Source organism: Taudactylus pleione, unplaced genomic scaffold (genome assembly GCF_031769625.1).
Source record: "Taudactylus pleione unplaced genomic scaffold, aTauple2 ptg000218l, whole genome shotgun sequence".
Lineage (NCBI taxonomy): Eukaryota > Metazoa > Chordata > Amphibia > Anura > Myobatrachidae > Taudactylus > Taudactylus pleione.
The window spans coordinates 10,958,207-10,985,426 of NW_028284620.1; the positions used below are offsets into that span (position 1 = coordinate 10,958,207).

Here is a 27,220-nt window from a genome sequence, read left to right on the forward strand (position 1 = left end):
GACAGAGGCCACGTTCAGAAGGAGAGACTGCACCAGCCATAGGGCTGGTGCAAGTGTCGATATTGCATGCGATGGCGCACAGATGCTGGTGTGTCCCTGATCTCCAGCTGTGTTACAGTGTACAGAGATGATGAAAGTGGGAATCTCATTACCTTCTTATTCTGAAGCAGGCTACTGCACTGGGGAAGGCTGAAACTGGCATTTATCGCAGTTGCGACCTCGGCAACAGATGCAAAAATGGATGCAGCAGCGTCCACCTCTAAATCAGGCCCTTGATTTAAATATATTAGTGTTCTTTTAAACAGTTCTTTAGTTGTGATACTTTGTGCACTTCCGATCAGAGGGCCTGACTCAGTAAGGATCGCAATTCTGCTTATACACACACAATGCAGTTGCTAATATCGATGATATGTAAATGTTTGCATTCGCAATGCAATCTCAGCCTAAAATGAGGACTCCCACTTCCCCAAACTCACATCCGTATACTTTGGCAACACAGCGAAACAATCGGTAACATCACGTAACATCGGACCCATACTCACAGTTAAGGAAGGTCAGACCTCACTCAGGAATTGCTAACTTCAGCACACGCTATGAGGCCTCAGGCTGCATATGGTATTGTAGTGGATAATTTATGCACGTCCCTGCAACGCCATCCCAATGCACTGGCACCCCCCCCGTCGCCACCCACAAATGCCACTTCCTGTCAATCACCCTGCAATGGTTCTGTGCACACACTACGATCTAATTCCCGGTCACATTGGCTAGTTCGTGCACTGCGATACATGCGCAGATCGCAGAAATCGTCTTGGCTCTTGCGATCCTTCCTGCATCAGAGTTTACCTTACTGCAGCCTGGGTTCTAGTTTTCCCAGCTGCAGTGCCCCAACTCATTTAAAAATACATTTCTTCATACAAACTACTCATTACTCAATGCTGTGTTGGGGCTATTATTGCAGCTTTAAAATTGTGTGTGTGTGTGTGTGTGTATATACTATTGATTGTACCTAGTACTGGGACTTGACCCCTGCAGTACTGGGGGGAGGAGGTACTAGAGCCCTCGGTGGTTGGTCCACGACTTTCCTCCGAGCAGTGCCACTATCTTTAATCCCAGCGCTTAATGCTAGGTATACAGTATGCAATTTTTGATCATATCGATAATTGTATCGATTTTTCGGCAAAACCACGGTCCCGACATTTGTGCTACACACTATACAATTTAAATACCTGGCGATATTTCACAGTGAATTTGCATATGTTGACCCACAAGAGTGATGAGGTAATCAGAAAAAAGCAGAGGAAATTTGGACAGATTATCAAGAATGCGCACACACTGTCGGGAAATTGTGTTTGAGATTTTCGGTCTTGACCGATAGATCGAAAAATCGAAGGAATGAGTTTGTGGATGCTCTCCAACCATTTTATCAGTGAACCGCTAAAGCGAACGTTCATACACACTATACAATATATGAGGCCGATCACCTGATTATTGGCAAATCGGCCCAATAATTATATAGTGTGTAGGTAGCTTTACACTGATCAGCTATTACATTAAAACCACTAACAGGTGAAGTGAATAACATTGATTATTTCATTACAATGGAACCTGTTAAGGAGTGTGATATATTATTCAGGAAGTGAACAGTCAGTTCTTGAAGTTGATGTGTTGGAAGCAAGAAAAATTAATAAGGGTAAGGATCTGAGGGCCTGATTCAGAGCCGGACGCTATTTGCGCTCGCTTGTTCAGAAAAAGGGGCCGGCTATTTAAATTGAGCGCTCGCTCTTTGCGGTCTGTTGACGCCTCTATGTCTGAGCGAGCAAACGAAACATGCGCTCGCTATTTTGTAAAGACGCCCCCTGGCCGCTCGCATCCTACGTCATCTCCGCTATTTATTTGATTAATCGAGTACATCGAAAGGCGTCTGAACTGCTCGCAGTGCTTGTGATAGGATTTTCCTACCGCAATCATGCGAACAGTTCAGGCTAAGAAACGCTGCTTTGGTAATTATGCACACCCTTAAAACGCCCGTTTTGACCGTTTGGCACGCCTGCGTTCGGATCTCCACTCCCCTTTTTCAAGCACCTACCCCTGTTACCACCCATAAACTCCTCATCCTGTCACTCAAATTAGCAGGCACTCGCTGTTTTGTGAGCACTCGATTTCTGACCGCAATGACTGGTTGGCGTATGCGCATTACGACCCATACGCATGCGCAGATGTGCGAACATCGCTCGGAGCGCACAAGCGGCCGCTTACGAGCGGCTCTGAATCAGGCCCTGAGCATCTTTGACAAGGGCCAAATTGTGACGACTGTGTCAGCATCTCCAAAATTGCAGGTCTTGTGGGCTGTTTGCGATTTATCATGGTTAGTATCTATTAAAAGTGGTCCAAGGAAGGACAACCAATAAACCGATGACAGGGTCCTGGGCGCTCAAGGCTCATTGATGCGTGTGGGGAGCGAAGGCTAGACCGTCTGCTCTTACCCTACAGAAGGGCTAATATAGCACAAAGTGCAGAAAAGTTAATACTGGCTATGATCAAAAGGTGTTAGAACACACAGTGCATTGCAGCTTGCTGTGTATGGGGCTGTATAGCCGCAGACCGGCCAGAGTGAACATGCTAAAACCTGTCCACCACCAAAATAATCTACTATACGCTTGTGAGTGTCGGAACTGGACCATGGAGCAATGGAAGAACGTGGCCTGGTCTGATGAGCCACGTTTTATTTTACATCATGTGGTTGGCCGGGTGCATGTACGTTGTTTACCTAGGGAAGAGATGGTACTAGGATGGACTTTGGGATGAAGGCAAGCAGGTTGAGGCAGTGTGATGCTGTGGGCAATGGTCTGCCGCAAAATCTTGGGTCCTGGCATTCATGTGGATGTTACTTGAACATATACCAACTACCTAAACATTATTGCAGACCAAGTATGTTCCTCCATGGTAAATGTGTATTCCCTGATGGTAGTGGCCTCTTTCGGCAGGTTAATGCACACACTGCAATATTTGTTCAGTAATGGTTTGAGGAATATGACAAAGAGTTCAAGGCCTCCAAATTCCACAGATCTCAATCCTATGGAACATCTGTGGGATGTGCTGGAAACACAATTCTGAGCCAGGGAGGCCCCACCTCGCAGCTTACAGGTTTTAAAGGATCTGCTGCAAAATCTTGGTGCCACATACCACAGAACAACCTCAGAGTCCATGGGTCAAAGCTGTTTTGGTGGCACGAAAAGGACATAAGCAATATTAGTCAGGTGGTTTTAATGTTATGGCTGATCGGTGTATTTATTACAATGTCAAGTGCCACAGGCATCAGACTCATTCCAAGCTGGGGTACGCTAATGCTGGCTGTACACCTGCACGACCAGCTTAAGATAAGATTCACATACGATTCCTGGAGCTCCCTGGCAGTCCCGGCGGCACGATTTGTTGTTTTTCATCGCACACGATCTGTCGTACGATCGATCGTGTGCCTCACGCGCTCATCAGGGAAAAGTAATTGAAATGACATGAATGGACGCACAATGCATCGCATGCACAAAATAAACGGTACGATCTGCACACGATACGATGGATAATATGGGCTGCACATCTGATCATACGATCCGTTTTAGGAGCTGCGGGAGCACGCATCGGATCGTATTCTACTCCAAAAAATACACTATTTCTACACGATTCATCGCAAGACTCGTAGAATAACGGGCAATCGGCCCGAAATCGTGCAGGTGTATGGCCAGCATTAGAGACAAAAAACACAATTTTATTAAACGTTTGTTTTCTACACTGTGCAGCACTGGACCTCATTCTTGGTACCCCTGGTCGTTAATACTCTCAAACTACACTACAAGTGCTAGCATCCATTGACTGCCCATGAGAGGTTTCTTACACTGCTCTGCCAGTCACAAATAAGAGATCACTCCTGATTGGCTGCCTGGCTGTTAGGTAGCACTGGGAGTGTTTGTTTGGAACATTTGTGCTTTTAGGACCCCCCTCACTTAGGAGAAAATTGTATCAAACCTGCTAAAGAGTACAAAAGTGCGGTCAAGTAACTCATAGCTACCAATCCGCTCTTGATAGCATTTATTTAAAGTACATTCTGTAAAATGAACGGTAGAAGCTTATTGGATGCTATGGACAACTTCTGTACTTGTCATCTTCTCCACTCTTAGGGAGGAACTGTATCAACCTCAGTAAGCCCTAAGCCCAAATTCCTTATATGTGGGTCACCAAGGACAGTAGCCTAATGCATCAGCATGCTGATTTTTCTGCTCACATCTCCTCTTCATTACATAGGGCTTGATTCAGACTTGGAAATAGAGTGAGATATCTCTCTCAACTGATCATCTTGGTGAAACCATGCTGCACTGCAGGTGGGTGCAGATTTAAAATGTGCAGAGAGATTTAGATTTGGGAGGAGTGTTTGCAACCTGACATCTAAATTGTACAGTAATAATAAAGCTGTGCAGTTTTTGTGGGCTACATGCAAAAGCAGCCAATATTTACCCCACATGTAAAAAAAATTATGTATTTACACCCCTTGCATTGCAATATGGTTTGTTAAGGTTCACAGTTAAGTGCTATGTCTCTCTCTATTCCCAACTCTGAATCAGGCCCATAATCTCCTCACTGATCATGCAATCAGACAGCCACTACTGAAGTCTTTGACCAATTGCTGGAAGAAACATTACAGCTTCATATGCCTGTAGAGCACAGCGGTCAAACTAATTTTTAGTTAACTGTCCCTTGGAGATTAACCTTGTTTGCAGATTGCTTGTTTAACCTGTGTACTTGCAGTTTTCTGTCAGGTGCAATAATAAATGTGGCATGAAATCTCCAGTTGGTGACTTAAATGTTGGCAAAATAATTCTGTGTGACATTTAATTTTATTTTCTAGGTTGTAGTGATCATTTTCTTAGTTTTGGTGACATGATATAGTTGATGTACCTTGTTTGCTGATGCATAGTAGACTGCTTAAATGGAATGAATGTATGTATCATGCAATTAAAAATACATAGAAAATAGGCCAGGGTTGATTTGCGTAAACCATTCCCCTATATTGAGGGAAAATAAAAGTGGAGGTTATTCACAAAGAGCAAAAAGGCCACCTGCTAAATAGGCCTGATATAGAGATGTACGCTAATGTATTCGCAGCTCCTATCCTGCGCCCAGCTGCTGTGCGACATTATACTAATGCTGTAGCCAGCTGGAAATGTATGGAGACGCCCACAGGTGGCTTCGCTGATCTGAGCAAGTGTGTACAATTACGCAGCCGCCTTCACAGACCTTTCGGAGTTTGTTGTGTCATCGTGAAGCAGTGCTGTAATTACATTTCATTTTGAAGAGTGAGATTCATTGAACAAATATAAAGAGGTGATGAGGGTGGATTTTCATGGCCGTTCTTTGTTTGGCATGGCTGCTTCTACTCTGCCAAAGAACTGGAATTTGCAGCTGTATTTGCCTCCTGGTAGGAACATTCTTGCATGAACATACTTGTATTACGGTGTGTAGTTATTATGTTGACATTCACAATGTCAACATGGTCATAATGTCGACGTTGTGACTGTTGACAGTCACATTGTCGACAGTACATGTCATGGTTAGGGTAAGGGTAACGTTAGGGCTCAAACACTGTAAAAATTCTACATCGAGATGCACATTGTCGACGTTAAGAGCATTTCGATATTGTGCATGTCGTCATGTCACACATCAACATAACAGTTATGTCGATGTACTGTAAGTCAACTGTATGTCAACATTTCATGCCACACTCCGTATTACTAGGTGCAAAGTCACAAAATTTGTTGCATCACGTCACAGAAAATGTATTAATAGTATTTCTGCTGCATCTGTGCAGATCTCTGACGGAAATTATCCTTTTGTTAATTATTAGTTGAGATGTCAATGAATAACCAAATGTGTTTCAGTGTATGTCACTTTGTTAAATATACTTTTGGCAGTAAACATATTTCCGTATTGTGCGCGTAGCATTATAAATGTAATCCTGCTGATCTTCATTCAGCAAATCATTTACCTCCAAGTACGCTGCTCTGTTTTTTTGTAGGTTCTGCTTATTTGGTTGAAATTTCTAGGATATAAGTAATAGAACTAATTTCTGAACAGTACAAATGCGCACCGCAAGACTCCTTGGTTTTATTCTAGAGCGTCCTGAGCATGCAGAACTGAACTGGTTTAAATTAGGTTTAGTAAAGTGCAGATATGAAATGTACACTACTTTTATTTGGTTAAAGTAATGTATTTTTTTTCTTATAATTTTTTTTATTTTTTATGAAGGTTTAATTACAACTACAGCAAGACGACTTGACCGGGAACAGCAATCCGAACATATACTTGAGGTATGTTATTTATTTTTTTTGTTTATCCATGAAAATAATTATGTGGGAAACCGCTTTTCTCTTGACATAAGAACTAGGAGCGTGGCTGCCGACTTTGTATTGCGCCCCACAGGGAGATCAGTCAGCAGTGGTCAAGAATCTGGGTGTATGGTCCCACGAATCGCGTCATTGTAGGCAAATATGGCCAGGGGGGGAGCGGGTACAATTTGCCCAGGCCCGGTCTTCCAGAGGGGCCCGCCGGGGGTCCGGGTGCGGCGCCGCCCCCCCCCCCCCCCACTTCCCTCACTATCTCGCAGCAGCCCAGCACTATATGCTGGGATGCAGTGGGAGATTGCTCTGGCTGCTGCTTAGCAGCCGCGAGCAATCTCCTATGAGGGGGGGAGCGATCACACTGATCGCGCCCCCCCTGGCTTTGCGCCGGGCTGAGGGGCTCACAGCGCCCCCTCCCCGGCGCACAGCGCCTGGTTTATTTTCTTTGAGGGGGCGTGGCCTCGCCTACCGTGATTAGTCCACACCCCCTCTTTACCGGGGCCCGGTGGCGCTCTCAACGGCCCTGAATATGGCTAGGAGTTACTTCACTTAGAGAAGTTGGCTAAGCCTGAAACGTCACGTATTTGATTCTTATTACATGTAAGCAGTGCTGATCAAGTTCTAGTCCTGCTTTTTCCAAACCCTGGGGAAGATGTAAGAATAGGTGGTAAGTGCCAAATGCGCTTTTACCTGCGCTTTTTGGCATCTATATTGAACCTCGGTATGAATGAAAGCAGATAACGTAGAGAGAAATCACTTTTCTCTGTTATCTGCAAACATTTAACGCTTTAGCCATATGGTGACGGAAAAGCATTCAGATGTTGTTAAAAACAGCCGGCATGTGTGCTAACCTGTGGCTGTCGGGCGGCTTCTGTGGGGTCTCAGGCTGTTCATGAGATCTCGCAATGTTTGCGAGATCCCGCGCATGCGCAGTGGGGTCGGCCAGGAGGTAAGATTCAGCACTAGGCGGATACGCTGTGGATCTTGCACCGATTGCCAGAGAGTGGTGTTTTCTCTCCCCCATTCTGGTGGACCTCGGCTTTATTGCTTCCTGCTTTGCCTTGATCGGGGGCAAAGCAGGAAGAGCTATAGCAGCACGATTGTGCCCCTCTGTTATCTCAGATGACACAACCTTAATAATTGTATATGAAAGGGGGTACTTGACATGTAACCATGCAGACACTGAGAAATACACCCTATATTCAGAAATATATATGATAGGGCTGTGCAGGCTCGGATAGGTTCGAATCTGCACGCCGACTTCGGATTTTTCCCTCCAAAAATCAGGTCTTAGAAAGAGGCAAAACGTCATCTTTTCATGGACAAACATCATCTTCCATGGTCTTTTGTCCTGGAATGATGATGTTTGTCCGTGAAAGATGACGCTTTGCCTCTTTCTGAGACCCGATTTTTGGAGGGAAAAAATCAGAATTCGTCGTGCAGATTCGAACCTATCCGAGCCTGCACATCCCTAACATATGAGCGGTATTGCGTAATTGGTTGACAAAAAAAAAAAACAGAATATCAGGACAGTTTGCAGGAATGATCTTTCATGTACCAAAGTGCTGTACATATAAACTGTGTTAAGTTCCAATCGCTGGCTTTGACAGTTTTCTGCTGGGAATGCTGTGAAGAGAGAGGATGTGTAAACTCCATCTGATTAGTTGTGTCTATCTCTTTGGAACTGAAAACTGCTACCAACCCGCGCACACACACAAACACATTCACGCACACACACACACACACCCCTCTTCAAAGCAGTCCAGCCTAGCACTGTCAGATGCAGTGCCTATCACTGCTGCTCGGGTATACGACTACCCCATTGATAGCAAACAATGACAATAACCTCGTTTTGTCTCGTTTGGTTTGTGCTTCTACTCAGTTACCTTGTAAATTCTATTCTTCTCTCAACTGTATTACATTGTATGACAATATTTCAATCACATATGTTATAAAAAAAATGTCCTTACTGTATTGGCTTTTTTGCCATTTTCCACCCAGGGCCAGAGCAATACTAAATATTGCTAGAATGTTATTTATAACCATCAAATCCATTTCTGTCGGTAATTACAATTACAGTTCACTCTTGATTTTTATTTACAGGTATCGCTGGTGTGATGAATTTTTTTTTTCATATCACTTGTTGTCACACTTGGGGTTAATGTGCTGAGAGATATTTCCGTCTTCCGTAATTGGCCATTTTTTTTTCCATTACTTTTATTTTATGTCCGCCCCCCCCACCCCCAACCCCCAGCTGGTCTTTGTGGCTTAGCTCTGCTTATTGCCAGCTCAATGATACAGCAAAGGCACTATAAAGTACTATTATACAGTGTAATGCAAGCTTTAATGTTTTAATGGTCCTATTCCTATTTGTCTGTTTAATGGAGGCAAGCTTGAAAATACTTTGGGAAGGAACCCAGAAACAAAGTGGTATTTAGATTGGAGGAGCTACAGCCAAGTGTTGTGTGCATCTGGCAAATTAATTTAACATTGAAATGTTGACCAGATGGGTTAGTGGGTTTTTTCCTTGTTTACAAGGAAATTTGATCCTCTACTAAACTGTGGTTTAGAGATATGAACTCTATATTCCAGAGTACCTTCCTCACGTGGTGCAATCTCACGATTCACTAACTCTGTGTGCACGAAGATATGTCCTAAGCTTTTTTTTCAGATGTCACATTGCCTGATAGAATACGGTATTTGCTTATTATTGGCTTCAGTTCTATATGTTGTCGCACAGCCAAAGAGGTTTTAACATAGGTTGAGATACTTGTCATTGAAAACTTTGGTTCTGAGGCTTATTAACATCAGTTTTGCATTAGCCACGGAAAGATTAATATTTATTCTGTACAACTTTTATTCTTTACATTTATTTCCCATGTTATTTTCGCCTCTTTGTGAATCCTCTCGTCTAATTGCTAAAGTGCACCCCCTGTGCTAGAGATGATGAGTCACGGCTTGATATGATAATAAGCAATGAAAAAGACACCTGCCACAGTAATTCTTCTTTTGTAAATTGTGAATAAATGAGAAAACGGGCCGTAGACTGTAGAAGAGATGTGACCTTGTAGGGACTAGTTTAACCTAACATTTCTTTATTAACGAACCCTATACAGGGCTAGAAGGGGCCCACATGCGTCACCTATGAATGTGACACATGTGACCAGGTGTGTGTACATGTGACCACGTCCTTTGCTCCTTTTGAGTGTGCTGTTTACTCTGAGTAGTTTTTTTTTTTTCTCCTTTTTTTTACCTAGACCTATTTGGCAATGTATTGGTATTGGGCAATGTAGTTAAGAAAAAGTAAATAAACACATACCTTGAAAAAAGAAAATAGGTTTCATATATTATAAGCTCCACTCCCAGGGACCCTCAACACGTGTTTACGCCATTAATGTACTTAACTTGCACTCCCCCAATCTGCCTCTCCAGATGTGGTACTCCAAATGGCATGATGGTTTGCCACACATCTGCAGTAAAACCAAAGGAAGTGTTGTGCTTGAGAGATGGACTTGACTTGCACCAGCCAATGCCATCCCATTACACACACAGGACCTGATTAATCACGGATGACACTTGCAACAGCATACGCAGATCGGCTGATGGTGCGTACTGAGCATGCACCACAGTGCGTGTGCACAGGCCAGTATTACGATCGCACTACGATCACGTACGCAGATACAAAGCCATCGCATAGTGAGTGACAGGACGTCAGCGTTTGGGGGTGGTGACGGGGGAGTGGTTGGATAAATCTAGGCGTACCTGTCTGATTGAATGCCTTTTCCTGGAAGTGCATAAATTAGCCACTGCGACGGCATTTGCAGCTTCAGTACTCATTGCGTGCACCGAGAGTTGCAATTTCTGAGACAGGTCAGGCCTGCTGTAATTCTGCATGAAGGTTCGATGTTGCCGATGTATACGCAGGATTGCAAGGTCTTATGGATGTGAAAAAGCGGTAGTTGGCGTCTCTATACCGGGTGAGCAGTTGCAAACATTAGCATATTTTCGCAGCAAAACTGCTTGCGTAATCGCAGCTGTGATCGTCATAGCGATCTGTAATGAATCAAACCCATAGTTCCAGCAAGTGTCCCCATTACACTCCGGGGTTTATGTACTAAGCCTTGGAGAGAGAGAAAGTATCAACCAATTAGCTCCTAATTGACACTGTACAGGCTGTTTAAAAAATGTCAGGAGCTGATCGGTTGGTACTTTAAGCCTCATTTATCAATGAGTGTTATCATTCACAACGAGTGATAAAACTTGTTACATATGATAACTGTCAATTTTCAAACAGATGACAGTTGGGAGCTGATTGGCTGGAGCACCATTATCATACACGACGAGTTTTATCATGAATGCCCTCATTCTCCATCCACTTTATCTCTCTCCAGGGGGTATATTTACTGAAGCTTCTGAAACCGACAAGTGGTGATGTTGCCCATAGCAACCATCAGATTATGTGTATAATTATCAAGCAGCTCTTTTCCACATAGCTGGAAGCCTATGCCCCGTATCCCATTAGACAATATAATGAATGATTTAATGATAATAAAATCGTTAATTATATCGTCCACTGGATATGTCGTCAACGACCAGCAATGTGCGCTCCCGCTGGTCGTTGACTACGTCGCTCATCGCCCGTACTTGCAGGGCAACCTGACGATATTGTCGGGTTCTGCAAGTACGAGGATGAGGGAGGGTAACTTCACTGAACAATATATCGTTCAATGTGGGTGCTCAGTGTCGTTAATGACATTGCACACCACTGCCGGGGACACACTACACGATATTGCTCATGGAGCGAATCCTGTAGTGGATATGCACCTTTAGTCTCTGGATCAATCTCCTAATTCTAGCATAAATAATAGAACAAGTCCCAACCTGATTATAGAAGATTTTTTTTTTAATTTCAAGCAATATTAGTAACAAAACCATATTGTGCTATGAAAACAAATGTAAATGAAGGTTTCTCCCTTTTATGACCTGGTTGGTGAAATAAAGCTGGAGCATATAACACTGGTGCAGAGACGTACAGATCGAGCTGCTCCTCCAAATAAGCAAATGGGTGTAAACACGCTTTTTTTTTTTTTTACATCTTAGAGATCTATTTACTTAAGGCGTTCATACATATATTGTGATAAAAACATAATAACCTCTTATGCTAAGCTTAACTTCTAAATGAAATAACCACACAGACAACAATAGCTTAGGTCGAATTAGAATTGGTTTATTTACTAAATTGCAAATTTAATTAAAGAGGGTGGCAAAAGAAGGTGCTACCACTACCTAGCTCTAGCCCATATAAATCTTACTACAAACAACTGGGGGACGACTGAAACGCCCCCACCTCTCAAAAATGCGTAACCTGCGCTGTGCAAGTCTCACCGCCCCTTACATTGGCACAGTCCGGACACTTCCGCAAAGAATAGTGCCCGATTGTCCTACCCGCATAGGTAGGACCCACTCGCCGTCCTTCAAAAGGGCAAGTGCCTCACAAAGACCGCTTACGCCACATGTGGCCGCTGGTTAGTAGCGCCTTCCCGCCCACTGATCTAATACATTTTAGTAAAGACAAACAACACAAAGACAAACACACGGTTTTGGGCAGGGAGGGTGGGGCTTCCAACTGAAAATAAGGCAGAACCTTATTCAAATTCCGCCTTAAATAGTACAGCCTAAATGTACACGCCCTTATCAACCTTAATTGGCTGACCCTAAATCATAACAAAATACCTCACAAACTAGAATCCGCCTAGCAACAGCTTCTCTAGGCTACCCATCACAAATAATGTAGAACTCTTAAATAGTCTCCAGCTTAGGCAGCCCTCGTCTAGTCTAAGACATTCATACATATATTGTGATAAAAACATAATAACCTCTTATGCTAAGCTTAACTTCTAAATTAAATAACCACACAGACAACAATAGCTTAGGTCGAATTAGAATTGGTTTATTTACTAAATTGCAAATGTAATTAAAGAGGGTGGCAAAAGAAGGCGCTACCACTACCTAGCTCTAGCCCATATAAATCTTACTACAAACAACTGGGGGACGACTGAAATGCCCCCACCTCTCAAAAATGCGTAACCTGCGCTGTGCAAGTCTCACCGCCCCTTACTTTGGCACAGTCCGGACACTTCCGCAAAGATTAGTGCCCGATTTGTCCTACCCACATAGGTAGGACCCACTCGCCGTCCTTCAAAAGGGCAAGTGCCTCACGACGACCGCTTACGTAAAATGTGGTCGCTGGTTAGTAGCGCCTTCCTGCCACACCAGGTTCCATGAACCGCAGCCTGCCACCCAACAACAAAATAGCTAATCAAAAACAGAAAAAATACCTTTAAGAAAAATTCCCATCCCCAAAGGCGATAAATGTACCCCATCTGACCTAAAATAGTGCGCATTCTCCAGAACCAAAAGAGGGTGCCTGATTACAACACCTCCGGCCACCAACACAAATTTAGCCACTGCAATATTCACCTTCTTCCTAGCTTTGTCCAAAGCAACTACATCTACAGACCCTCTCCAATTAAAACGAGGTACAATTTCCGACCACGCTAAATGTACCCCCGGCCAATGGGACAACACCCTATCCAAATCCTCTTTGACTCTTAGAATCAACTCGATGCCTTTGATCTGACCTACATCATTACCTCCTAAATGTATAATCAACCAATCAGGATGGCCCCATTGCCTCTCATGGCTAAAAAGCAGACCCAAAAGGGAATCCCAATGCAATCCTCGGACTCCTAACCATCTAACTGTGCGGCTGCCCATTAGCATAACCGCTCTTTTGGCTAGAGGGTGTCTTTCAGCCCAAAACATATAGGAGTGGCCCACCAGCCATACTTGCTCCGTAGAGCCCGTGGATGCTGAAAAAGAAACACCTAACCGTCAGATAATGTACTTGTGAACCCAAAACCATTGTAAACGAAAAACACATGCGACATACAATGTTAGTACATAAACCCAGGCGAAGGAGAAAACTTAAAAAACCTTCCGTGGACCACATGTATAGCCAATTGTAATTAAGGCCCCCACGGAGGAAAAATTTAAAAAATCCCTTCACACCCCCAGTTTTTGAAAGCTAATCTTTCAAAAACTGACGGGTAAGCAGCGTTTCTGGGTTGGGTCAACAGGCGCAACATCACAACTTATCGCAACGAACATAACTTTTAAAAGCAGCTGATTTCCACCTCCCCATCTGTTGAATAGCAGCAGCTGGCATTCCTTCAGCTGCAGCGCACGTAGCAGCGCCGATGCGAAACGAATGAGTACCATACTCCTCACTCTTCAAGCCTAAAGCAAGTAAACATTGCCTAAAAACCGCCGCAAACTGAAATTTCGTAAGAGGGGAAGAATCTACATGAACTAAAAATTGGAAACCCCCCGCCGGCCTTGCTTGACTGTAAAGGCCCGCGAGGCGCAAAGGGCAGATGTTAGGTATGGCATGGGATTTAAGGGAAACCCACTTCCTGCGGCCAGTCTGATCCGTTTTAGAACGGGGAGTTTTACACAAGACTGATTCTTTTTTAATCAGCACGTTTGGGGACAGCAATCCGGTGACCTCCGAACGTTTATTACTCGCCACCAACTCGCTGACCCGAAAGGCACCGAAAAAAGCAAATGAAAAAGCACACCGGAAAAGCAAGGCTTCAAAATCATTCGCAGCCACCGATGGCAATACTAAATAAGGTCCCGAAGTAATCTTAAATCAATGGGCCTGCGGTCATCCGCAGAGGCAGGTCTATCTCTGGCCCAACCTTTAAGAGCCCTAGATAGCACAAATGTCTTGGTGGGATCAGGTATCTGGTAAATCTTCGAGTAAAAGGAAATACCTGCTAACGCAGCAGCCATGGCTGCCTTAGAGATACCCCTTTCATAGTGACCCCAAACAAACGCTAACAAGCAATCCTCCTGTGACTTACCCGCTTCCCCATACTTAACCCTATAAGCCTCCCAGTCCTGCCACGCAGATGTGTATGCCCGTAATGCAGATGGTGCCAAGGACTTACGTGCCAGCCCAGCTATGCCTGCTCGATAATCTGCCAGACATAAGGAGGACATGTTAAGCCAATAGGGGCAGCCCCAGGCACCAAAATGCGAAACCTAGAAAATTGGAAACGTGACAAAGCATCCGCTATGTCATTTTCTACTTCAGGGTCCATAGGGTATCCACAGGATACCTTGGGGTATAGGTGTGACGTCAGTCGCAGGGCACCAAAGAGTTAAGCTTTCAGCCTCCCAGGATGCACTAGGTCCCCCTCCTATACCCCGCCCCCGAGCCAAGGCACCTCAGTTTAGTTTGGTGCCCGGCCGGAGTCGGGTGCACCTGTTGGAGTGGGGGCTAGAAGAGCCCCTGAAGCTTATTCTTCATGCAGCTGTGGCTGCACAACTGGATGAACAGCATGGACAGTCAGTCCTGACGTCCATGCTGTCTTCCCTACACCCCGCCGGTACCAGAACGCCGGTACTGATCCGGGGATGCTGGTGGGCGTCTGGGGTCACAGCTAGCGGTGACCCCAGATGCTCCGGACCATGGCCGGATTCAAGGGGGACAGAGGTAAGCAGCGGGGTCCCGCGGTGGGTCCCCGCTGATCACATGGTCCTAAGTCCCCAGGCAGGGGGCTCCCTGGGGACTGGCTGCAGCGTGGAGCCAGGCGACCAACCTGCGCTTCCACTACCCCCTGGGACAGTGGACCGCAGCAGAGCGGTAGCGCTGCGGCGTCCCAGGGGTTAAATGCATGCCAGGGGAGCGCGCCTTCCCTGTCTCACAGCCGGCGCCTCCCCCGCTGCACACAGCCCTCTCTGCATGCTGCCGACTGGTCCTGTGGCAGCGCTCCTCCCCCAGGCCAGCCTCCTCTCTGCTCCTCGGCGGCCATCTTCTCCAGAACGCATGGTGAACGCTGCTGGAAGCGCTGGAAGGAAGCATCGTGGTCTGGGTCCCCCCGCATACCTCTCCTCCGCTGTGGTCAGGTCTGTGTATGCAGCGCTGTGTCCTACCAGGCCCTGTGTCTGTGTAGTTGAGTGATCAGCGCTGTTAGTGCAGGAATTGTTATTTTTCTGCATTGTATGTGACTGTGCTAGCGCTGCTGCCTGTAATCTTTTCTTCTCTAAACTGTCAGCTTTATTACTGTCCCTGTTCTTTCTGCTAAAGCCCTTGCGGTGCGGTGCTGCAGGGTGGTCTCTCGCCTATTTAATACTTAATTGGTGAGAGAGGTCACATACGTGGTGCCATCATGTCTGAAAGTGATTTTCCCCTCCGGCTACAGTGTACCACGTGCAAAGTACCGTTAGCGGAGGGGGAGGGTAGCGCGGAGGGCCTTTGCCGGCAGTGTTTGTCCATGGCGCGGCCTATTACGGTTACAGCACCGGTACAGGAGCCGCCCTGGGCTTGTTTCGCTCAGGCGTTAACAGCTTTAGTGGGCCAGTTAGCTCCGCAGCCCGCGTTTACTCCGATGGGTTTGTCCCAGCAGTCTGTGGTGTCGTCACCCATGCAGGGGTTCCCACGACAATTGGTGGTACCCCACAGTCTCCCTATTTCCCCGCTCCCGGGTTCTCAGGAGCCAGCGTGGGTTAACTCCCTGACGAGTTCTGTACAGCACTTGTCGGATGTGTTGCAAGGGGAGTCTGTGATGCGGTCTCATAAAAGGCCGGTGGCGTCTCTGTCCGCTCCTTATGAGGATGACGAAGGGACGTCTGATGATGGGGAGATTCTAGATCCTTACGATCAGGAACCTCTCCATACTAAGGACGCTGATGCTAAGTCCAAAGTATATATTCCTGGACTTATTCGGGCGGTCCGCACAGCCTTGGTGATTGAGGACGAAGTTCCCCCAGCGGCTAAATCTAAGTATGCCTTTTTCAAAGATGTGAAGGGCGATGCCACAGTCTTTCCTCTTTCGGGTCAGTTGGTGGACCATTTAGAGGAGGCGTGGAAACAACCTGGCAAAAGATACCAGCCGCAGAGACGCCTGGCGGTGGCTTATCCGTTCGCGGATAATTATTTTGCGAAGTGGGAATCCCCTCCACAGGTGGATTCTCACGTGACCCGTCTTGTCCGTAGTGCCACATTGCCGATGCCATCCATGTCCTCCCTTAAGGATGCTACGGACCGCAAGGTAGAAATCTGCCTGAAGTCCGCTTATTCCCTTGCAGGGGGGGCAGCACGGCCGGCTATGGCCATTTGCTGGGTTGCCAGAGCGATGGAGCGCTGGGCGGATTCATTAGAGGCTTCTTTTGAATCCGACTGTCCGGCCGATCAGGCGGAGTTGATTGGCAATCTCCGTGATTCGGCCACCTACATCAACGAGGCGGCTCTAGACATTAGTACTCTGGTGTCTAGAATTTCTTCAGCAGCGGTAGCTGCTCGTCGCACCTTGTGGCTGCGATCCTGGAAGGCGGACGCAGATTCCAAGAAAGGTCTGGAAGCGTTGCCGTTTACCGGAGAAGTTCTCTTCGGTCCGGATCTGGATAAGATTGTGGCCACGCTGGCGGCAGCCAAATCTGCCTGTCTCCCGTCGGCCGCTGCTCCTTCTGGTTCGGGACCATCGTCCTTTCGGTCATCTAGGGCCCAGGGCAGGCCCAAACCACAGTCGTTTCCTCGACAGGCTGGCCCTAAGAAATCGGTCAAGCCCCGGAAGCAGGCATGGAGTACCAGACGTCCGGCCCCCAAGCCAGATGACAAGCCTGCGGCCTGACGGTCCGGGCCTCCCTTTGGGGGATCCCAGGGTGGGAGGCCGCCTGCTACAGTTCGCCCAGTGTTGGTCGACCACTACGACAGACACTTGGGTTCTGGAGGTGGTTTCCCACGGATACGCCCTCTCCTTCCGGCACAGACCCCCGGCTCGCTTCTTCACCACGGGTCTCCCATCAGACCGGAACAAGGCTACGGAGCTGCGGAAGGTATTGCACACTATGCTCCAGGCTGGAGTTATAGTGGCGGTTCCATTCTCCCAGAGGGGCCAGGGTTTCTATTCAAATCTATTTTTGGTACAGAAACCCAATGGGTCATATCGTCCGATTCTCAACCCCAAAGCACTCAACAAGTCTTTGCGGGTCCCGAAGTTTCGGATGGAGACCCTACGGTCCATCATTCTGGCGCTGGAACCTGGGGACTACTTGGTGTCATTGGACATACAGGACGCTTACCTGCATGTCCCTATTCTTTGGCGCCATCAACAGTTCCTCAGGTTTGCAATCAGCAGCGACCACTTCCAGTTTCGGGCGTTACCTTTTGGCCTGGCAACAGCACCACGTGTTTTCACCAAGGTGATGGCGGTCATGGCGGCTTCTCTGCGGCTGCAGGGAGTCCGCATGTTGCCGTATTTGGACGACCTGTTATTGGTGGCAGGATCTCCAGAGCTCCTGTTACGCCACTTGGACCTGACCATTGCACTGCTGCAACGGCACGGCTGGCTAATCAACTGGCAGAAGTCCACTCTAATCCCGTCTCGGAGGATTCTGCATCTTGGAGCCTTATTGGACTCGGGACAGCAAAGGATCTTCGTGACGGAGGACAAGATCTCTGCTTTACAGTCAAGGGTGCGCAGTTGTCTGCACAGCCGCCGGGTGTCCTTACACTCGGCGATGAGGTTACTGGGCTCCATGGTGTCGGTGTTCGACATGGTGGAATACGCCCAGTTTCACTCCAGACCTCTGCAGCACCTGATCCTGTCCAAGTGGAACGGGCTGACTCAGTCTCTGAAGTCCCAGACGATTGTGCTCACCCAGGAGGTTCGCCTGTCCCTTACGTGGTGGTTACAGACGACCCACCTCAACAAGGGACGTCCGTTCTGGGTTCCAAATTGGGTCCTGTTGACAACGGACGCCAGTCTTCGGGGCTGGGGAGCAGTTTCGGGTCCACACTTGTTCCAGGGCAGGTGGACGCCGACAGAAGCGGAGCTTCCAATAAATATCTTGGAACTCCGTGCGGTCTTCAATGCTCTCCAGCAGGCACAGCGGTTTCTCCAGGGTCGCCCGGTGCAGGTCCAGTCGGACAACGCTACCACCGTGGCCTACATAAACAGGCAAGGAGGAACTCGCAGTCGGGCGGCTCTCGTAGAGGTCTCTCGGATCCTGGTTTGGGCGGAGCGCAATCTTCCGGCCATATCAGCGGTCTTCATCCCGGGAGTGCTCAATTGGGAGGCGGACTTTCTAAGTCGCCAGGACGTTCATCCGGGGGAATGGTCCCTGCACCCGGACGTTTTTCAACTACTGGTGGACAGGTGGGGTCTTCCAGAAATCGACCTCATGGCGTCCCGGCACAACAACAAGTTGCCGGTGTACGGGTCTCGCACAAGAGACGAAGGGGCGTCTCTGGTGGATGCTCTGTCCGTCCGGTGGACGTTCCGGTTCGCATACCTGTTCCCTCCGGTCTCCCTTCTTCCACGGGTAATCCGGAAATTCAAACAGGAAGGAGGGACGCTCCTGTTGATAGCTCCCGCGTGGCCCAGACGGCACTGGTTCTCAGACCTTCAGGGTCTGTCCGTGGTTGCCGCTACGACCGGACCTTCTGTCTCAGGGTCCTTGCCTTCACCCGGACCTGACTCGGCTGTCTTTGACGGCGTGGCTGTTGAGACGGCCATGCTGAGGTCCCGGGGGTTTTCCAGCTCTGTGGTGCGTACCATGTTGCGAGCTCGGAAACCGTCTTCCGCGAGGATATACCATCGCGTGTGGCATACGTTCTTCCAGTGGTGTCGACCGAGAGGTTATGCACCGCGGGAGTTTCGTCTGTCTCGGATTCTCGCCTTCCTGCAAGCGGGACTAGATCATGGGCTTCGCCTTGCTTCTTTGAAGGTACAGGTTTCGGCCCTATCTGTCTGGTTTCACCGTAGGATTGCTACAATCCCGGATGTGCGCACCTTTATGCAGGGTGTTCTCCGCATTCAGCCGCCCTTTGTTCCACCTGTGGCGCCTTGGGATTTGGCTGTGGTCCTGAGGGCTCTCCAAGGACCGCCGTTTGAACCACTGGGCTCAGTGGATCTTAAATGGCTAACAGCTAAGACTGTTTTCCTTCTGGCCATTGCTTCGGCCAGACGTGTTTCTGAGTTAGGGGCTCTTTCTTGTAGACCCCCTTTCTTGGTTTTTTATGGGAACAGGGCAGTGCTCCGCACTCGGCCCGAGTTTCTTCCCAAAGTTGTTTCCCAGTTTCATATTAACGAGGAAATAGTTGTTCCGGCCTTTAACTCACCGGGTCTTTCCGTGGGTGAGGCCTCTTTGGATGTTGTGCGGGCCTTAAGGACTTATGTTGACCGCACTTCTTCGTTTAGGAAGTCGGACGCTTTGTTTGTCCTCTTTGGCTTCCGTAAAAAGGGTTGGCCTGCTTCAAAGCAAACTTTGGCAGCCTGGATCCGTATGGCTATTTCTGAAGCTTATCTTCATGAAGGCCTACCGGTCCCTCCTTCTCTGAAGGCTCATTCCACTAGGTCTGTGGGTCCTTCGTGGGCAGCTCGACGTGGTGCCTCGGCAGTTCAGATCTGCAAGGCTGCTACGTGGTCTTCTGTCCATACCTTCGTGAGGTATTACAGGTTTGACACCTTCGCCTCTCAGGATGCTTCCTTCGGGCGGCGGATTCTCCTTTCTGCACAGGAGCGTCCCCACCCTTAAAGGATACTGCTTTGGGACATCCCCAAGGTATCCTGTGGATACCCTATGGACCCTGAAGTAGAAAATATGAGATATGGTAAGAACTTACCCTTGTTATCTCTATTTCTACGAAGTCCATAGGGTTCCACAGGACTCCCGCCCTGTCGCACCTGTGCTGCAGATGGGCTTTGCTCTGGTCACCGGTTTTCCGTCTCCCTCTGGTGAGAATGTGATTCTTGTATGTGTCCAGATCTTTGTTCTCTCTCTTCCTTCTCCTCCTCCGGCCTATGGCTTGGTAACTAACTGAGGTGCCTTGGCTCGGGGGCGGGGTATAGGAGGGGGACCTAGTGCATCCTGGGAGGCTGAAAGCTTAACTCTTTGGTGCCCTGCGACTGACGTCACACCTATACCCCAAGGTATCCTGTGGAACCCTATGGACTTCGTAGAAATAGAGATAACAAGGGTAAGTTCTTACCATATCTCATATTTTCAACCCCTGGTACGAGTTCTGCTGAAAAACTTATATTAAACTGCAAACACCTCAGCATCAAATGCCTCAGAAGCCTCAAAGCCTCAGGGGAAGATGAGCGCTGATTGTTAACCGCGTGTACTACCCCCAAATTGTCATATCGAAATACCACGCTCTGATTTGCCAATCTGGTGGCCCAAAGCTCCACAGCCACAATTATTGGAAATAACTCCAGCAACAACATATTGGCCGTGAAACCTTGTGCGACCAATGACAGCTTCCAAAGCGACACACACCATTCCCCTTGAAAAAATGCTCCGAAACCAGCCGTATCGGTAAACAATTGCAGAGTGGAATTAAAAACCGTACCAGAAGGCCATATGAGTTCCCTGCTAAAATTTTACAAAAATGAAAACCACACTCGAAGATCATCCTTGATTTCCCTACAGAGGCGGATGGTATGATGCGGCTTTAGCACACGTTGATTTCTCCAGTTTATGGCAAAAAAACCGCCCCATAGGAATAATTCGGCAAGCAAAATTAAAAGAGCCTAAAAGGGATTGCACCTGTTTCAACCGGAGCCTTTCTAGCTGCAAACATTCCTCTATTTGTTCCAAAAGCTTCTGGACCTTATCTGCCGGGAGGCGGCAGCATCCCGCCCTTTATCGACTTCGATACCTAAATAGGACAAACAAAAAGTGGGGCCCTCTGTCTTATCCTGAGCATCTGGAACCCCCAAAACATGAAACAACGATCTGGCTGAAAACAAAATTTCCTGACAAATATTGCTGTTACCTGGACCTATAAAGAGAAAATCGTCTAAATAATGGGCAACACCATATTGACCTGTGCTCGCGACAATGCACCAGTGAAGGAAAGTGCTGAATTTCTCAAAATAGGGACAAGAAACAGAACACCCCATGGGCAGACACTTATCCCCGTAGAACTTACCCTCCATCTTAAAACCCATATAATGCATGGAATTGGGGTGTAGTGGCAGTAGCCGAAAAGCTGACTCAATATCTAACTTTGCCATCAACGCCCCATGGCCAAAACTGCGAATCAAACACAGTGCGTCGTCAAACAACTGATACCGCACCCTGCAAAGCTCCACGGGAATGGCGTCGTTGACAGAGCCCCCGCGTGGGTGAGACAGATGTTGGATTAAACGGAATTTGCCGGGTGCTTTCTTGGGCACCACCCCCAGGGGGGAAATGCACAAACCCGGCAGGGGTTCTGCATCAAAAGGACCGAACATACGTCCTAATTGAACCTCCGTATCCACTTTCTGCCGCACCACCAGCGCTAACTCCCTTGCCGACCTGAGATTTCTGCGAGCAACTACTTGGAAAGAAACGGAAATGGGTAAACGAAAACCCAAATTAAAACCCTCAAACAATAACTTAGCGTCATCCCGCAAAGGATAACGCGCCAACCACTTACTAAGTTCTACCAAAACAATGGGTGTTGGCGCCCTATTTATTGGCCCCAGCGCTCTCCCGCTGCTCCGAATGGGAAGCACCACCCCCGCCCTTGCAGTCCATGGCTGGGTGTCCTCCCCCAGAATTCGTCCCTCTAGTACATTTCCCATCATTGAAGGGAAAACATTTACCTTTTGCCGTGTACCCTGAGCTGCCCTTCCCCACTACGCTCGGCTTCTTATACTGACTCTCTGATGGGTTTTTGTTATGCTGGGTTACCTCTAGCCACACCTCCACGTCTTTTACCCCCAAAGGCATGACCAAATTTCCTTCCTGCTTACGACGGAATTTTTCGTCGTAATCTCTCCAAACATAACCCCGAGAAGCCAAAAACATATCGTGAACGAGGTAAATGTATTTAAGCATGTTCATGTGCTCCCCAGGCCTAGTTTCAAGGTAACAAGCCGCAAACACTAAAACACCCCTCATCCAATGATGAATACTACGAAAAGCATTCTCCCCAATGCCACCTGTCTTCTTGGCCTTCTCAAAATCCTGCCTCATGTCATCCGTGAGAGTAAACATATCAATATATTTCCCCTTTCTTATCTTTTCCCGGATTCTCTTCCGTAAACCCCTCGTAATAGCCGTATTGGCGCAATACACCATATCAGAATATGGTGGCACTTCTGCAGGCGCAGCTGTCTTCTCAGGACCCTTGCTCTTTGCCGCTTTCTTGACTATGCGGTGCGCAATCAGTTTTGCTAATTTCCGCGGGCGTTTAGGGGACCCCGACGACTCGCTGCTAGTAGATGAATCAGACGAATAACTGTCATTTGAAATCTGTGCAGATGTATGCTCACCTGTTCCTAAAGGGCCCGGAAGCTCCGAATCCTCCGATATCACTCCTGCCGTCCGCGTAGTAATGCTCCCTGATGCCGCAACTTCGTCCCGAGACACGTTCCGCCTTCCACTGACCACCGCGTCTGATACCGCAGCGGCTGCTGAACCACTAGGGAGAACATCAGGTGTGGCAAAAGACGTGTTAACCTCCACGGAAGACACTGACTCAACAACTGGTGTTGGGGGAGGGGGAGGTGGGGTCGGAGGGATGGGAGGCGCCTGCGGTGCAGTGACCGGAACATTCTGACTCAATGTGGAAATCGGGCTAAAATAAGGAGCGGCAACTACTGGTGATTGCGGAAAACTCTGCTGCAGAGTGCTTGGCGGGGGGTATGCTGGTAACCAGGATCCAGGTGAAGCGTAAGCAGGGTGCCAGGGGTCATATGGGCTAAGTGGCTGTTGCGACCCAAAAAGACTCGGCTGACCATAGGGAAACTGGCTAAAAGTAGGGGCCGAGGGGATGTAGGAGGGGTAAGAAATTGTCATTGGGGAAAAACGGAATGCTGGGGAAAAACATGGTGCGCTCCTAAGGACCAAGTGGTTTGCACGGCCTGTGGAGAGGAAACCACCGAAGGTAATTGCGAACTGATCGCATGCGACCCTGACATCTGAAAAAACGGCTGCCGATCCGTACTGACAGCTGGCATGGCCTGAAAAAGAGGGGCTTTAACGGGCAAAGTGTTAACAGCATAACCCGCGAAATTATTAAGCGAGTTTAAAATCGTGGGCTGATGCTGCAAACTATAACCTGCTGACCATGAGCTTGCAGTGCTCATGGCCTGCACATACGCAGCTGAACCAGCAGGTGGCGACCTATTCAAGAAACTGACAGGCTCAGCCATCCCAGGAGCTGCAGAGCTCTCCCTCGCAGCCCCTAAAATGGCGCCTGTAGAAGTAGCGGCTGGCAAGGGCCCTGAGACCTCAGCAGAGAGGCCAGGGGTCCCCCTGCCACTTGCCGCTTCATCACTTATAATTAGCACAGCCAGGGATTCCCTATCCCCGGCATGCACCTAGTCACCTGACTCCCACCGCGCTGCCAGGGAGGACACCCGAGCCGCGATGGACGCCAGGACTGCCATAAGGTAAGCCCAGCAGCTGCGCTACCGCTGTCGGGGATTCTAAATCCCCGACTCGCGGGGGGTCATCACCTCCCTCTGCCGGTGCGGGAACACACGCTTGACTTGAGCGCGCGCCCGGGCCTCCAGGCTCCACCACCGCACGGATAGGCAGCAGGGGCCCGGAGGAGGGAAAATGGGAAGCCGCCACCTCCCGTTTGGGAAACGGGCTGAACTCCGGCTGGCTCCCCAGGTGAAGGAGGGCACGCCAAAAGCACAGACCGGCGATAGCCTGCGGCCGCGAGTGGGCGGGCTGCCTCAGCTAAACAGAGGGGAGGGGGTGCTGAACGCTTGGGACGGGGCATCCTGACTGGGAAAGGGAGGGTAAAGGAAAACGCAATGCAGGAATAGAAAAGAAAAAAGGGGTGGTGAAGTAAAGCAGACAATGGGGGGGCTCAAACGAGGTTTGGGGTAAAATTAACTAAAGAAATGCAAGATACAAAATGTAATAAACAAGAAAGTTAAGAAAGTTGATAAGGGAAAATGAGGCTTAAACAGTAGAGGACAGAAAAGCTGGCACAACTCCTGAGGTAACACAAGAGCGATACAGGTTTGACTTATCTGGCTTCCAACTGAAAATAAGGCAGAACCTTATTCAAATTCCACCTTAAATAGTACAGCCTAAATGTACACGCCCTTATCAACCTTAATTGGCTGACCCTAAATCATAACAAAATACCTCACAAACTAGAATCCGCCTAGCAATAACTTCTCTAGGCTACCCATCACAAATAATGTATAACTCTTAAATAGTCTCCAGCTTAGGCAGCCCTTGTCTAGTCAAAGTGCAGGTTTTTAGAAGTGGAGTTGTTGCCCATAGCTACCAATCAGCTTCTAGCTGTTATCTTCTAGAAGGTGCTAGATAAATAAGTAGAATCTGATTGGTTGCTATGGACAATACCTCTACTTCTAAACACCCACACTTTAGTAAATATATCCCTTAGAGTTTTCTTAGAAATTGTTTTGGGCACATATGTGTCCATTATGAATTCAGCCCATAATGTCAGCCTTGACCTTTCATCACAAACCTAGTCAGCTAGTGCCCCAACTCACCCACATAGTGCGAGCTTGTGCCACCCATTACACAGTGTTAGCCAGTGTCGATTGTCCCTAAATCAGGCATAGCGGAAATCTTCTATATCACTGCCTGTGCTCCTTTCTTTTTAGGGTCCTTCCACACACTCCACTACAACTTCTGTTTCCAGTGTATTTAGCTCATGAGCACATCTCATAACGTGATATTCTATTCATGTCCACAGCTAAACTACAGAAAGCAGTTTTGGACTATTGACTCACTGTGTTTTTGCTGGCACAATAAATTATTTCAGTGTGTGTATAATTGCACTGTGATGATGATGATTACATTATAAATAACCCAAATATAATAGATTACCATAAAATACCAACTTATAATAATAATAATAAATGAAGACACAGTATGGTGGCGGTAGAAAGAACGGGCTCCAATTCAATTACCACTTGACCTACACAAGATGACAACCACAACTTGCAAGAGTCCGTTATCTCTTTCACCACTGGAAGTGAGAGATGTCCAAAACATCAATACAATACAAGTTAGGCCCCCCGTTCAGCAGAGCGGTGCCACTGAGCCCAGTAGGATGTACCAATTTAAACCGACAAAGGGGCGGGGGGGTCGGTAGAAAAGATGGAGAATCACTATGAAATCCTAAAGATACTTCCACCAACCCCTCCCATGACACACACTCTGCCTTACAATAGCCTCACAACTGGCGAAGAAACTTTAACCCACTGACACTGTCCTAAGAGGTTTAAATCCATCCGTCCCATTGAGATCCCACTGCTTTTGTGATAAGCTGGTTACACACTATGCGACATGTCGTTCGTTCAGCCGACGAACTGTATGCATCTGTGCATTCGACATTTGTGTAAACGACGTAGTTCACAGACCTATCAGGTCGGCCCTGCAGCACAGCCAATGCCGATATATCTATCTGCTTCTGTGTACGGGCGACCCACCGGCAGATCCGTGCACTAACCGCAGAAACTGCCGACATTGATATTACAAGTTGGAGAGCAAATTAATGACCGCCCAGTTGTGATGCCTGGCTAGGCATTTCGAGTGGCCGATTGGTAATGCTGGGCATACGCTATACGATTGTCTGTCCAATCTGGCTGGCTGGAATGAAAACCTGGTAATGTATGGGAGCAAATGACAATCGACCATTTGCTCACAAACACTGGAAAACAGACAAAAATGGTCGTCCAGACAAATTGGTTAATACACACAAATTTAACCAATTTGAACAATTGTTTTTTTGTCCGTTTTCCAGTGTTTAAGACCATATGATCGACTGTCATTTGCTCCCATACATTACCAGGTTTTCATTCCAACCAGCCAGATTGGACAGATATCTGACAGATAATTGTATAGTGTATGCCCAGCATTAGTGTGTATTACCAACTTGGCTGCTCGGTTGGCAGGATGGAAGCTCTGCCTTTGGGTCGGCCAAGTGTGTACCCAGCATAAGTCTCGTTTTGCAGAACATTTTCACTTGTTTATTGAAAGTTGTGTAATGAATGCAGATATTTCCTAGGTTACAAAATACCAGACTCAGGCTAAATCCAGTTTATGTATACTTTCCCCATTATATATTTCTTCCTATAAGCCTATCTATTGCCGCTTGCACAACTAAAACATCTGCCGCTGATAACAGGAATTATAGGCTGTATTGCCTGCACCAAGGTTAATGCTTATTTAAATAATAAAGATTAGGTTCTAAGACTATTAAATGTAATACGTAATGTTTAATTGCACATGTTTGGTCATTTCTTGAGCAATATTCAGCTCACACAAACAATTCTAGTACATAACATTTATGTAAGTCGGGAAGTATCTGTGTCATTGCTGCTACATAAGTGACATTTCATCCACTTTCTTTTTTACGTTTCCGTTTATCACATTATGGGCAGAATTCAATTGATTCCTGCCCCCATCGCACCCGACGGAGCTATTCAATTCTTGCTCCTGTCGGGCATGATCAGCTGACAGCGCTACATTTCAGCTCGCAGCCCCAGGGGGGTGTGAGCTGAAATGTGCAAAAAGTGACATTTTCACTTTTCGCGATCGCGCCCTGGACTTTGGTTGGGTTTAGCTGCTTTGCGCGGCTAAACCCGACCACTTTGGGCGCGATCAGCACGAAAATCTGGAACAATTGCATAGCGGCCCGCGAACTCCTGTCACTTTAGACGGGAGATGCGGGCCGTGAAAACAATTGAATTCCGCCCTTTGTGTTACACAATGATAGGAAGATGTTGTTCACAAACGGCAAGCGATTGGCAGGGCTCGAGCCAATGACG

General features: G+C 47.6%; 1 protein-coding gene and 1 pseudogene across 1 annotated transcript in view; one reads left to right on the forward strand and one right to left on the reverse strand.

The window, feature by feature from the left end:
- FAT1 (FAT atypical cadherin 1) overlaps nt 1-27,220 on the forward strand; it is a 191,486-nt gene that overhangs the window by 80,901 nt on the left and 83,365 nt on the right. Inside the window, exon 4 of the mRNA XM_088478768.1 lies at nt 6,295-6,356. Coding sequence (XP_088334894.1) covers nt 6,295-6,356 — 62 coding nt within the window. The remainder of the gene's footprint in view (nt 1-6,294; nt 6,357-27,220) is intronic.
- On the reverse strand, nt 13,534-14,453 carry LOC148517388 (uncharacterized; annotated as a pseudogene).